This window comes from Egretta garzetta, unplaced genomic scaffold, assembly GCF_000687185.1.
Source record: "Egretta garzetta isolate BGI_Z169 unplaced genomic scaffold, ASM68718v1 scaffold16, whole genome shotgun sequence".
NCBI classification, from domain to species: domain Eukaryota; kingdom Metazoa; phylum Chordata; class Aves; order Pelecaniformes; family Ardeidae; genus Egretta; species Egretta garzetta.
In genome coordinates, this window is record NW_009260022.1 from 5,292,196 (window position 1) to 5,307,207 (window position 15,012).

General features: G+C 47.3%; 1 protein-coding gene across 1 annotated transcript in view; it reads right to left on the minus strand.

Moving 5' to 3' along the window:
* Window positions 1-14,802: 14,802 nt before the first annotated feature.
* Window positions 14,803-15,012, minus strand: part of CHN1 (chimerin 1) — a 32,486-nt gene continuing 32,276 nt past the window's right edge. Inside the window, exon 7 of the mRNA XM_035896234.1 lies at window positions 14,803-14,974. Coding sequence (XP_035752127.1) covers window positions 14,803-14,974 — 172 coding nt within the window. The remainder of the gene's footprint in view (window positions 14,975-15,012) is intronic.

The window sequence follows — 15,012 nt, forward strand, 5'->3', positions numbered from 1 at the left end:
GGTTCACTCCAAAACAAATGGAGGAGGGTGTTACCATGCTCTTTGGCAAATTATAGCTCTTGGGTAACATAAGTTTCTGTCCCCCCACCAAAAAAGGTCTAAGCTGCTTGGAATCAGCAGGATGCAGCATCTGTACGAACCCCAGAAAGCCTGCAGCTTTCTCATGGGTTATTTCTCTTGCAGCTGGGCTGACCTGAAAACAGCCCCCGTTCCGAGAGCCAGCTCCACCTTGCTGGCTGGAAGTCATTGCTCATGCTGGAAGAGGCAGGAGCAGGTATTTGGAGAAGGCCTTTGGGGAGCGACAGCCTGGCTGCAAGGAATGCTCACTGGCAGGAGACACAAAGCCATTCCCCTCCCCAAAAAATTAAGGCAACTCGAGCTGCTGCGGTTAAATATGGACAGAGAAGCGAATGCTGCTTGTTGTTAATGGGGGACGTGACCAGTCATGACCAGGGTGAAAAAGCATGGGGAAGGGATGAGCTATATTGAGTGCCTGAATTTGATCCATTGCTAAGAAGGGCATTTTTTTTGCCTTCGGAGTATTCAGAGGTTTTTTTTTTGACAAATGTGTTATTCCCACACAGAAAATCCCTTTTCATGTCTGGCTTGGTTTGTGAGCCTAACCACCCCCCCTCCAGACCTCAGACAAACCCACTTCCCACCATGCCAACCTGGCAGACCAGGTCTTGTTCACGTTGATTGGAAAGGAGCAGAACTCACCGCTAGCTGGATTTAGGGCATCGCTCCTTCCGTTCATGTACCAGGAACAAGTGCTGCGAGGGCTTCTGCCCCCTCCAGCCTGAAGGAAGGCAGAGAAGTCTTTTTGACAGGGTGATATCATACAGCCAACGTCATGACTGAGCAGAATACCCAAGGCTTTTGACAGAGCGAGGAGCGCAAGCGTTTCACCGAAATCTTTGTCAGAGAAATGCACGCATCAATGCAATGCCCAACTAGAAAGAGCAGATGCAGGAGGCTCCAATGGCTGCAGGGCCTGCATGGGGGAAGCAGACGCCAAATTAATAAAAAGAATAGAGAAACAGTAGATATTACATCAGGGAAATTAAGGGCAGAAAAGCTGAAAAATAATAGCAGTGTTCATTTGGGTATTTTTAGCTTCCAGGTGCAGTATAGGCATTTTTTAATGCATTTTGGTATTCAGAAAAATGGCTTTGTTGGTGACAGGAGATTATGGCAGCACCGGCTAAGAGGAGGCAGATGGTTAGACAAGTAATTTGTGACTTTGCCATGTGTTTGTTACCAGATTGCCCCTAGTTATAGACAGTATGGCACACATTTTCCGCTGGAAGCCATCTCACAGGAGTCTGGCAGCTCAAGCCCATGGCCACCAGATGGCAACAGATGGCTAAAAAAGATGCAGCGGGCACCCAAGGGGCATTTGAGTGAGAACAGTCGCAAAATAATCCCTGGCAAGAGCAAAACAGAGGGAGTAAATATTTTCAAGAAGAAATGCATTCAAGGAATTAAGGACAGTCTTGAGATGCCAATGGACTGTTCTTCCCCTATTTCTTCCAGTGCCCATAAAAGCATGCTAAGCATTAACGTACACATCAGTACGTATTGACAGACAGGATTTAATTCCACAAATCAAGAAATTCAAAGTTGCAGCTTTCCACATTGAGACACAGCTCAGCCATCCTGAAAATATATTTTATCCCCATGGATGTTTGTGGCAAATTTGTTTTCAGCATATCTTTCCATTGTTTTCTATTACGCAGGCCAACGGAATTAAAAACACCAAAAAACCTCACTCAAAAGTGGTGATCTTAGTTACAAAGATTACGTATTATAGCATAGACATGGCGCACGTTTGTCTAAGCAGAAGGATGCTTCTGAGAAAAGGACTTGATTCTGGAAAGAAAGAAAGAGCAAGGAAAAGGTCCACAGTCAAACAGAGGAACCACAATCACAAAATGCATTGTTAGGTCAGAGGCGCAAGTGTTAATCTATTGCAGGCGAGGAGAAACACTGTTCCCCTTTCAACGGGCACCAACCCTCATGGTCACGCTGCTCAGACAGAAAGGACACTGGCAACGGAGACCAGTGTTACCAGTTTATGGTGACCAGTTTACCCGGCTTGAGCAAGGCATGTGCAGTGGTGAGAATGGAGACCAGCAACAGCTGAAAGCACAGTCGGGTGAGATGACGGGCACAATCTGACCAACCAAAAAGTGTCAGAGGAATTGGGAGGAAGGCTGCAGCTTCACATTGCCTTTCTCTTACGGAAACTCCAGGAGACCAGTCCTGGAGCACAACAAAGTTGCTGAATAAAACAGTGGTAAATTCAACTCCAGCTACCATCCCTGACAAGATTGCTTCTAGGCCTCCTATCTGAGTACCAGGACTTCTCTCTGGGACCTAGGTGAGTCACACTGGAGAGCCAAACAAGACAACAGAAGAGGACACGTCCAGAGGTTTGCTCTGCCCTGCTCCTGCGGGCCACTCTGCCAGCACAGCAGCTTGTGCGAGCCATGCCAGGGCAGCAACAGCGGCAAAGGAACAGCTTGGCTTGTCCATCCCCTCACGAAGACTGTCCTGCACGGCAGGACTCCTCAGATACTCTGCTTCTGTGGTCAGGAAAAACTTCATTCGTAATTGGATGCAGCTAGGTGGCACCTGTATTTATTAAAAACTCTGCCCTTTCCCAATAGGGCAAGTCACCAGCTGGAAAACACACTCAGCCTGGTACAGACTGCTACAACTACCTGTTCTGAACTTTGTCTGCAACAGCAGGCATGAGTTTTCTCCCTGCAGATGCAGAAAAACTCTACAAAGCACCAAAGTCTGGCAGCTGCTAGTAAAACTAGGCAGAGAGGGAGGCCCGGGTGTCAAAGCTGGGATCCAGGCAGGCACTGCCAGCTCTGTTGTGTCCTGACAGCAGAGACATCCAAGGCAATGTTTAAACAAGTGTTGGTCACCCAAGCTCTCTCCTGGAAGTGTCTGCCTCTGGAGATGGACTCATATCATCATGCTGTATTTTGGGTAGGCATTCCGATGCTGATTTGCTTTTGTAAGTGTACAGCTGAGTCACTACCAGTGCAGAAAGCAGAGCCTAGCATTGCCCGACTTCTGGAAATGCATGTATATCATGTCCTACCCCCACCCCATCTGTGGCAGTGTGCTCCCCCTCATCTCTGACTCCCCCTCCTTTGACCTCTTTCCAGTGATAACCACCTGTGGCTGTGGTGATAGATGCATCTGGTCTGTGTCTGGTCATGAAGGATGCACCCACTGGATGTGGGGGGAGACAGATAACAATACAATAGTCCTTGGCTATTGTGGAATGTGCCCATCTAAGCACAGTGGTCAGTGTGCAAATATGACTATGAGCCAATTATCTTACCCCCATAAATAGTGAGCAGCCCAAGAGCCCTTTGAGCTCTCCTGCACGGCAGTGGGCTGCATGCCAGGATCTCCCCTTGAGCAGGGACGCCTCTCAAGGCTACTCCTCGAGGTTGAGAGATTCCTTACCACGACAGATTCTCGGTAAGTGACTAACAGCATGCTAACTTGGAAATCTTAGCTAAGTGACATAAAGGATTAATTGCGCATATATAATCCTTTAGACATAAACCGTTGACCAAGTCTGGGACTAGGATTGGATCCAGCCGCACCTAGACTCCTCTCTGAGGGAGTTTAGAAAGCAAGGGGATCTTTTCTGAACCTCATGACTCAACGGGAGGGTCTCCCTCACAGTCTTGTCTGACCCTGTCCTCTGTGCAGTAAATAACAAAGTGTACCTTGCCATCGAATCTTATAAACTATTGTCACATTTATCACTGACCTTTGTTAACTCACTGTTTTACACCAATAAACCACATTATTTTTGCCTCCCTCTCACTCCATCCATGACACCATCTCATACACTGGCTTTCATGGGTGGGACCGCAGACAGCATTTAACCTGAAGTATATCTCTGGATGCTCACATTTGCATGTTTAAATGCACATACCAGTTTTTAAACGCAGATGATTCTCCATGGGAGTAGTGCAGTGCAGACTGTTCAAGTTTAGCTTTACATAAAAGCAAGCTGCTTGTTCAGGTCCTATAAGGTCCGACGCATTTTGGCCAGGATTCTGTAGTTCAGATTTTTCCTGAAGACATTTTGAGGGCAGCTCCACTACACAGCCAGTGGAAGGAAGAACCGGTGACGTGGGAAGTATGTTTTAATGCTTAAAAGCTGCTGCACTGGTTAGCCACTTCTCTTATCCAGTTGGGGGGGGGGGGGGGGGGGGGGGGGGGGGGGAGGCACGCAGGGGAAGATAAAAATCACATTTTAGCTCTTAACTGACACAGGCCCTTCTCTGATTGCTGGCCCATAAGGATATAATTGACTACAACCCTTTTGCAATGTCATCACTCCCAAATACAAAAGCAATTAACTCCTGGAACATGGAGCACCCCACGGCACATTCCCTGCATACCCCCAGCTTTGGGATGAGAGCACAGACACCCATCTGGACGACATCTGCTTCCCACGGAGCGCCCGCACGGTGGCCGGAGGCAGGCATGCTAAACCATCCCACACCACACCTGCCGCAAGCACAACTCGGATGAACTTTTGGTGATGTTGAAAACATCTCCACAACCCTGCGAGAGCCCCGGGATATCTAGCTTTGAGGTGCAGATTCTCTCATTGCTGGTATTAGCTGGATAAACCTGTAGGAACAAGTTTATTTTCTTTTTAATCCTGCATGTGGGCTGAGCGGCAGAGCGCTCTCTCCCCTCGCACGCAGCGCTTCCCCTCCCGAAGCCCTCGCTGAGCCCAGAGAACGCTTAACAGGAATCTCTGCAAAGCATCCCTCTCACTTAGACCTGCGGTGGTTGCCTTTCAAAAGTCAACATTTACCTCACTCGGCTGTCGCAGCGTTTTTAAAGCAGGAAATGCCATCTTCTACCCATGCTGTCCCTTAGCTCCCAGGGACGGGTTTCTGCTCCTGCATGTGACGCACTTGGATTTGTTGAGGTGTGCTTTACCCGGGACTGACCTCATGCCAAAATACACACTTTTACTGCCTATGTCGGGCTCTTTGCCAGCACACACACAGCATTTTGTTGGTAATTAGTGGAAAATACCGACTTCGGTGGTTCCTGGTGTGCAGCTCTCACCTGTCACACAAAGTTTATTTTGCCTCCTTGGCAGGCTGCAAGGTCTTTGCCACGTTCCAGGGAACCTACCAGCTTGTGTTTGTAACTGATGGAACAGAAAACCCCCAAACATACCCTCAGCTCCAGAAACACCTTCACAGTGATAACTAAACTGCTAACAACCCCCCACCCCCCACCCCCCACTTTTGGAGTCTATTTTGCAGCACAGGGTGGCTCTGGGCTCCTGCGAGAGGGGTGGGGGCTTGTGGTGGCGAGGCACCTTTGGGAGGGACCGGAGGGCAGGCAGGTGGCTCCCGCTCCTCTGGCGGCCCATGCTTTGTACTCACAATTGCCCAAGAAGCCAAATTCCAGATTTCCATGCTCACCAATATTTGGGATTTGACAGGAGTTCAAAACACCGCACTCAAGGTGGTTGGGGGAAATATCTCAGTAAACATGCGCCGCGGCCAGGTAATTAATATGACGCAAGCGGTGCAGGAGCAAAAGCAGCGTGAGCAACAGCCGCCTAAGAGAAACTGCCCTTGAAACAAAGAGCTCCAGCTTAACAATTCGTAACAAAGTCTGGTTTTCAAATTAGCCTGATTGTGAAATTCATCCCCCCAGCAGATGAAGGCCACATCTATGCCCACTTGTCACACAGCCCTTCAGTTTGTGTTTCGTTTTTGCGCAAACAGTCTGTGTTCACACATAAAAGCTTACGGTGCGCTGAGGCGCGGCGTGGCAAGGGGCTTTGTGGTGCCTCTCGCGCCCAGATGAGAGGTGCCAGAGTGGCACAGCGTCCTGCCTTCACTAAGAAACAAGAGAATCCTCCATGTGACCGTGCTCCTTGGCCAACTTTCCTGGCTACTTTAGGTACCCAGTTCTGAAAACGTTACGATATCTTTCCTTTCTCCTCTTTCTGTGGCCCCTGCACTTGCAGGTCACTGGTGGTGTACTGGGATGGGTATTGGGAGGGATGCTGCTCTCACCGCTGCCTCTCCAGGGAGGTTATGACAGCAGCAAGAGCCTCATTTCTCTCACTGCTTCCAGTGTACTCACGTGCCAACGTAATGAGGAAAAAAGGGGGGGGGGGAAAAAAAAATCAACGTCTTGCTTTTTGGTACACAGACCACTAGTGCCATCCAGCAGAGATCAGCTGAAAGAAGGGAACATTTGGACTCCTAGGTTCTTCTTAGCACATCTCTAAGCAAATATAAGCAGATTAAAAAGAACCAAAGAAATGAAGAGGGAGGTTTGGGCCATTTAAATCTCTTTATGACACTGAGGATACAATTTCCACATTCCATACAATTGCAAACTTTCACCAGCAGACAGCTTTGCTACCTTCCCTCCCATTACACGACGAGCATACCTACAAGAAGTGGGTGAGTGTGGGGTGGGAAGCCTCGCTGGCACCAAGCTCTTCCAGGCCACTAAGGGAGCCAGTCACGAACGGTGCCAGGGCACCCACGCTGCTTCTCACCCCACCCACCTGCACCAGCAGTCGCTTGGGAAGCTCTCAGCCAGCACCATTAGGTGAGGCAAAGTGGTCAGTTTGTTGCCTTCTCCTTCCAAAGTGTGTTTGCCTCTTCATTTGCAATACTGAAAGGAGTCTTTGACTGGAGCCCAAGGGAGCTTTAGGAGCATGGGTTTAGCTGGGTCAAAGCTCACTGTTGAAGTTACTCCTAACAGAAGGAGACTTGGGTGTAGGTGCACTGGCAGATTAGCTTTCTGTTCTTAACACTATGAGCAAACTGAGATGATGGCTTGGGAGCAAGGCTACACCTGGTACCAGAGCTGCAGGTGGAAAAGGGAACATCAGTGGGGTTTTCCTCCCACCAGCACAAGAGAAGGAGAATGTCAGATCCCTCCTGATGCTGGGAGCGATTTCCAACCCAAGGATGGACACAGACCATGGAACAAGCCAGCCCATGCTGTCCATGGCAGCACCCCTAACTCCTTCCTTGGCTCCCTCCACTCTGCTCCTCATCAAGCAATGCCAAGTCACCTTGCCGTAACTTCACCCCATCAACCGTTCTTGATTTACATTACTGAGAGAGAACCAAACCATGGGCAGGCCACAACTCTTCCGCCAGTGAGGGGGCATGAAGGAGTTGTAGAGACATTGCACTTCATTTGAAATGATTAAGAAGGGTGAGCATCTGGATTGCTGCACATGGACTATTTTTTTTAAAAAACAATATTGAAACCCAGTGTATCCACTGTATTTTAACACATTTGGAAATTATGCCTTTTTGCTGAAAGGCAAGATTATGTGCACATTGGGGAGCTACTTCCAGAAGAAGTTTGCAGTTTTCTGTGAGGAAGTCATTTGCAAGTGTCACTGCAACTCAACGAGGGAAGAGCTTGCAACAGATGCTACAACTCCTCCACATGTATTTGATTATTGGCCTCTGTCTACTTTTATTAAAAGTGCTCAGCTGAGCTTCAAGCCTCTTTTTTTTGGTGAGGTATATTTTGTGCTGCACCACATTGGTGGTGTCTCACCCACCTTGCAGCAATCACAGTGTGCCTGAATTCCAGTAGCTTACTGGAAGATGCCATGTGAGAGTTATTGTATGGTACAAACAACCCATGTCCAGCATCATGCTGCTGGAGAACATGACAAGGGATAAAAGAACAAGAAGCAATGAAAGGCATGTCTCCCCTTCCCCTTTTTGGGAACAGCATAGGTGCTGGAGATGAGCAGTGAGCAGCAGCATTGTGCTGTGCTAAGTTCTTCTGGGTTTAGTGAGTGATCCTTCAAGTAAGCTTTAGGGTACACCACCTTATGAATATTAATCTGAAAAATTTAATCTACAAAATGAGCAATTTTAATAGTCTAGACAATCCTATTTGCATTACTGACACAGTAATAAGCTATAAAAAAAGGTAAAAAAAAGCAGAAAGCTTAGCATTCAAACTCAAGGCTCAATAGCAAGAAACAAGAATTACAGGCAACACAGCGCTTGGAAATTAATCCTGGTTGGCTGCCAAATGTATTTTTCAAAACAATGCCTAATTGCCTCAGGAAATACATTAATCAAAGGCTCCCAGAGGCTTAAGAACCGTTTGCTCCAATCCACTGAGGCAGAGTAGCGATAAAGACCTGAGTAATACAAGGAGCTATGTATGTCCTTGAGACAAAATACTTACATGATGAATAGGAAGGGATACCCAACTAAAAGGTCTTGAACAAATTCCTTGAGCAGCTTATTGACATCACTCCTGGGAGAGAGCAAATAAGAAAAAATGGTACTCTGACCATGAAACCAGCAATGGACATTAGAGAAGTTCATGAATCGAGCTGTCCAAATTGAGATTTAGAAGGTGGCATCAAGAAAAGTATCTCTGTGGTGTGGCCCAGATCATGTAGAGAGTGAATCAGGCCAGGATGAAGAAATGATCAGTCTACACAAGGGCTCTGGAGAACAGTATAACCTGAAACACCCATGACCAGAGGCAGAGGAAGAATGTGCTAAAGAACTGAAGAAGCATTGGATCATTTGATGCACATATAAGGCTTCCTCCTCTTGGCACATCAGCCCAGGGTCCTCAAATTCTGGTGGAGGCAGAGCTCACAGTGCTCACCACCCCAGTGCTGCTGAGAGGGGAGCTGGGGGGGGGGGGGGGGGGGGGGGGGGGGTTGCTGCAGGTGCAATAACAAGCCCCACACTCAGCTTCTCACACCCCGCTCACAGGCACGTGTCCTCTGCTGCTTACTTATGCTCCTGCTCGCATGTGACCATGGCAGAAGGCACTCTCGCCTTGCATGGTTTGCTCAGCCATCGCTTTAATCCAGAGCACGTTTCCTAACCCTCCTTCTCGTGCATTACATAAGCTTTCCAGGGCTGATGCACAGTTGCTAAGCAGTCATTTTGCATGACTAAAAAAGAAATCCATGATTGCTAGGTTCACTAAATAGTTTTTTCCCCTTATTGCAATATAATTATAGCTGTAATGAAAACATTGCAGAACATTCATCGGCATGCAAAAATTAGGTCAGAAACAGAGCAAGTATATCATATATGCCTTTTAGAAGCCTTTACTTCTTCCTTTGCCATTGGAGGGGGAAGGGCAGGAAAAGTTTGGGATTGCATAAAATCATAACAGGTTTTTCCATCCTGTCAGCTAATCTGGAATAAACAGAAGTTCACATTCTTTTTTTCAGAAGGCAGCTTGCCTTCAGCATCGCAGAGCTCTCCTAAAGCCTCGTCACAGGCTCCCCGCATACTCCCTTAGCAAGCAGCGTTTTTCCCTCTGCCCTGCATCTGAAATGGGGATGGCAACGCACCCCTCCAGCAGGGCGCTGGAGGCAGATGCGGCCCCCATCCAGGGAAGGAGCCTTGCACCCTGGCCACCAACATGGGGAGCATATGTGCTGCCCTCCTGAGCATTGCACATGTCCCACATGCCATGTGTAGGGGCCCAATGTGCGTGCCGGGCTGCCGCGCATCACTGTGTGTCCACCAGGATGGAGGGCTGGACCAAGGGGCACTGGGCCCAGCCTGCCTCCAGCTGGGACATCTTTCCCAACAAGTTGCAGAGGCCTGGCCCAGCTGATAAGAGGTCAAGGAACCCCACACTAAACTGCTGAGCTAATTCACTGCTGGGACATTTTCCTGAAATTGCTGCAAGACTTTTTTCCCCTTTTCTTCTTAAAGCTCCTAATTATGTCCCCAAGCACTGTCCTAAATATCTTTTGCTCTGATATTTCTGACATTTAACTTGAACTAGACATACATTTCAGTTATTCACTACCTCCATAATTTTTAATAATTTTGCCTTCCGTTATCCACGTTGAAGACTTGCCTTCCTTCATACTATGTGCAAGTTCCTCAACTGCTACCAACTCATACTTCTTGCTGGTGCCCCTCATTTCTTCCTCAGAAGTCCAAGGAAGATGTTTTTCTCAGTTTAATCCTTTTTTCCCCCCATCTTTTTGACCGTGGCCAACTGCCTTTTGATAAGATGTTGCTAGTGAGGTGGCTTTAGTGTCTGCCCAGCCCCAGGTTGTGCTGGAGGCACGCACCCCACCACCCTGGAGACAATAAGGTCAACCCCTGAACTAGAGATAACACGTATTCATCACGGAAATAAAGTCCTTTAGAGAACAAATCAACTTAGTGATAATCTTTACTTTTTATAGGCCTACGCTATTTATTGCATTGTCATTTAACTAACACAAATACTAAAAATACTAGTGTTCTGCATTTAATTAAAACCTTGAATAAATATAACATAAATTGTGTTAATTACTTGTATGGCCATTCAAAGTATCTTCCTGGTTAGCAAAAGGAAGTATCAGATTTACCACAAAGACAACATTTATTTCCGCACTACCTGCTTTAATGGTTACCGCTCAGGAAAGATCAGAGTTTTCCTTAGCATAGTAACAAAACTAAAAACAAGATCAAAATGGAGGCTTTGCCTACACACTTAATGGAAAATCACAAGTAAATTAAAGAGATTAAAAAAATAGTCACTGGATACAGACTCCAGTGATTCAGAGCAAGTATTTCATTGACCATTGGGGTCCCCCACCCCAAATTCCCATCCCTAACACAACACCCGACCTGTGTGTTTGAACCCGAGAGACAGGCGCTCTATGGGGGGCAGTTTTGTCCCCATCAGGTGAGCAGCGTGGTTATCAGACACTGCCAGCCTTAATTACTTGAATATTGACTTTTTTTGTGTTAAAAATTCTGCACTTTTATCATCACTTGGCATGCATTTTCCTTCATATCTCATCAGAATTTGAGACTTGGGGAAAATAAAGCCAATGCTTATTATGGCCAGGACCTGGCTGCCTGACCCCTAAGCCCCTGTGCCTACCAGCTGCAGCAACCCCTCTTTGGGGAGCTCTCAGGGGAGGGGGCATACAGACATTAAGGAAAAGCTCTGCTTCTTGAGCTAGGTTTTGGCAGGGGGGATGTTTGGTGGCTTTTTTGTTTGTTTTAGTTTGTTTGGTTTTTTTTTAGCTGGTCAGCAAACTGACTGCTTTTCTCTCAGCAGTGGGTCCCCATTTGGGTTTTCTCCTTTCCTGCAGGAACTTCCCTGAGGATAAGTCACCTATTAAACTCTGCTGGGGAAAAAAAAAAAAAAAAAAAAAAAAAAAAAAAAAAAAAAGACATCTCCAGCAGGAGACCAGCACTGGGTTGTAGCCAACAAACCTTGTTCACCCTGCATGCATTGGAGAGGTTGAGTACCCGCAGAGTGAATCCAGGCTTGCTGTTTTGGGTGGGTTTTATTCTGAGTCTGATCCAACTGTGCACCCATCATCATTGCTTCCAAAGGCGGTGGGAAGCACCTGTAAAGCGAGGGGAGCAGCCACCGCTGTCAGCAGCACCCATCTGCACGCCACTGAGACAGAGGAGCTGGGTGTTTCACACAAGGAGAAAACGTTATTGTCCTAATTAATCCTATTTCCTACCTGCCTCCTGCTATATGCTTTAGGAGCAGGACTTGAACCGACTGCTTCAGGTTTGCTTACACAGCAGTGGGGAAGGGCAGACGCCTTTTGCTCGGGAAAGCTGAGTGCAGGCGTTACCTTCTCCAGCCGTGCCCGGTACCAGCCACTGCCAGGCGGTTTGAGCAAGGGTGCATTTGCCCCAGCTGGCTCTGGCAGCATTCGGCGTCAGGGACAGGCACGTACCAAGTAACGCAAACATAGCGCTGCAACAAGTGGGTCAAACACGTGCATGCAAAACCTTGACAGTGTTATTTTGGAAAAAAAACCCAACCCTTTTTCCTGATGAGAGACCTGATGATGCTGAGTAGAGCCACGGGAGAGTGCCACACCAGGGAGCCGACTGCAGAGACAGGGCCAGCCAGAACCACAGAGCCCCTGCGAGGTACCCAGGGAGGGAAGGCAGGGGTGATGGATGGTCTGAGGGCTGGGGTACACAGGGCCATTAGGCAGCACAGGAGCAAGGAAACACATCACATGCTGCCAAGGCAGCAGGGGGAAACACTGTGTGTTTAGGAGTTGGCTTGGAACAAGGTAGCAGTGAACATATGTGGCTGCTGGAGATTACAAGGCAGACACAACTGGGGAGCATATGGGCCATTGCTCTTGGGCAGGGGGACTGGGGGCAAGACCACAGTCAAAGACATACAGTTTTCCAGCTGTGTCAGTTCATTGGGATAAATAAAGTGATAATGGGCACTAAATAATACATGAACTATAGCAGCAAGCACTACAGAAGATTTAAAAAACAAAATAAAGGTATGATACTTTAGATTCTCTGAAAACTTTCCCCTGCTCTGCCCCAACCCCCCCCAGCAGCCTCCCAGCCCAGAGCAGCATTCCCCATGTGCTTACCAGCACGCACCGCTAGCTTCACCCTTTCCTTCCTGGGATCCTTCTTTCCCCAGTTCCAGGGAGCTGGAGGAGCAAGCTGCCTTCTCCCCTCTTCTCCCAACTGGGCACATAAGAGAAGGGGTGGGATGCAGGGAGGCACCTTATAGCTGACAGGAAGGGAGCACGGCTGGTTGCAATTGCTAGGGGATTATTCCTCCTCCTCCTCCTCCTCTTCCTCCTGGCATTGCCTGCTGGAGGGGAGGGAAAGGGAGAAACCTCCAAGCTGCCCAGGCAGCCTCACCTGGCTGCTCTCCTTTGGGGCTGGCGTTAGGGAAGGTGCCCAAGCAAAGCATCTCCCTAACTCCAGCACCTCATTACGTCTGTCTTCCCTGCAGGTCCCACGCTCGCTCGCTCCTTTCTCCTTTTTCCCTTTCATTGCCAACCCTTCAAGCTGAGCCTTTTGCCAGTCCTTGCCTCCCCAAGGGCAGCTATGCCACTTTTCCAGGACCTGCCATTTCATCCTCACACCTCTTTTCTATCCCTGCTTACCCGCTTCCTCCAGAGTGGAGGTTGTGTGGGGTTCTGCTTCCCTTGATAGACATTTCCACTGTCCATCAATATAATTAGGCTCCAAAGCATTCCTCGAGAGTTTTGAATTGAATCAATGCACCATTTGCCATGGATCTTCTCTGACGTTAGTATTTTCCCATGCACGAGGCACTGAAGAACAAGAGGCGGGTGGGTGACACGGAGACACCCCGTGGTCACAACGAACGCCGCTGCCTCACCAGCTGCTCCCGGCTGCAGCGCTGCCGCCAGAAACCCGGGCAGGAGAGGGAGCGCTTGGAGTTAGGAGGATCGCAGCACAGAGAATTCCAATAACACCAAACCGACCTCACTCCAATACCTTTTTTTTTTTTGGTCAGAAATTGTAGAAACAGAGAAATTAACACTTGTAAGGACCACAAACCATCCCAGTGTGAAACTCCATGTGCACCCGCCCCGGGATAGCTGCCACAAGCAAGGGGCCACAGCAAGGCTGGTGACAAGTGATTTTTCAGGCGTTGCTTTACCAGAGCGAACAGGGAAATTGCTTATAAGCTTTGGTCATTTTCCTTCCACACGGCGTCACGGCTGAACCCCAGCGGGCAGCTGAGCAAGGTCTGCAGGGCAGGCCGGAGCGCTTGCACCGGTGCTGGATGCTTTAAGCACAAAGCAAGTGTTCTGTGATGTACTTGCACTCAAAATGCGGTGGCGTAGCCATCTACTCCAGGCAGCCACAACTGTGAAACAGTAAACTGCAATTCCAGTTCGCATATAGGTAATTATAACTATATATATTTAAAATATGAAGTAGTAGATGGCCTGACAACCCTTTTTTTTGGTTTGTTTAAAGAGCTCTCAAGCATTCCAGAGAGGCATCTTGGACAGTGAAGAAAGAAATTTTCAAGCTAAAGAGGAATTTGTGGCAGCCTTAGCATTTAGATCAGAATGGTCTTGTCAAAACCGGTAAAACTCCAACTCGCTGCTTTTATGTCAGAGGTTGTTCAGGGTTAAGGTGCCCGACGTAAAAAATGAAACAAACAGTATTTTTGAAGCATGTTCGTTAAGTAAAAATAAATAGCTTAATGTTAGAGTTCTAAAAGCAAAATTTAATAAATTAATATATGCATGCCAGATAAAAATACAAAATTACAATTGAAATAGCAATAATAATAAAGGAACACTGCTCAGCATTGCAGGTTTCACTGCAACCACCATAAACATCATGGAGAATTACTTAAAAGTAACATTTAAAGCACACGTTTTGTTTCTGTTAAAAACAAATTACTATATGATGAAAAAACTGAAAGAAACCCAAGAAGAAATCAGCCCCCAAAGCGGCAGAGAATGATATGAAACGTCAATAAACTGCCAGAGGCTCCATTTCACGTGAGTTGGCCTTCTTTTTAGTATCAGAAACCAATTACATAGAACATAAAAGCAAATTCACAACAGGTTTACACGGAGAAACATGCTGAATTACAATCACAAACTATCCAGAACAAAGATGCTGCACCAGTTCAGTTGTTTTATCTTCATGGAATGAGTCTCACCAGAACAGGGAGAACAGGGAGCAAATCATGCAATAGCTTTAGGCTTTTTGTTTTTTATTTTAACATGATAAACACCCAGGATTACTAGTACTGGAAAGTATGTGTTAACCTTTTTCAACATCAGCTGAATGGCACTACAGAAACGACAAAGAGTTCCTTCATTTTTATCCTGAATACATCGAAAGCTCTAGCAAATATGGAATTCAGCGACAAGAGCCATTAAATTACTTTAAAATATTCCTTCATCCATAGAACACTGTTGCTTCCTTTTTTATTACAAAACCCCCAAAATATTCAAAATAAAATGTCTTCATTTTTTATAAGCATCTCCACCACAAGTCTCTGATAACGGATGTCATTCAACGCAGCCATTGCATCCAGTTCTGGCGCTCTCATAAGAGTCGGTCCAAAAACTATGCCCAGATTCTCTGCACTCATCAGATTTTCCTTTTCATGGAGCGTCACTCTGTAAGAAAAGGGACAGCATTTTGTTTTTCGCATTCC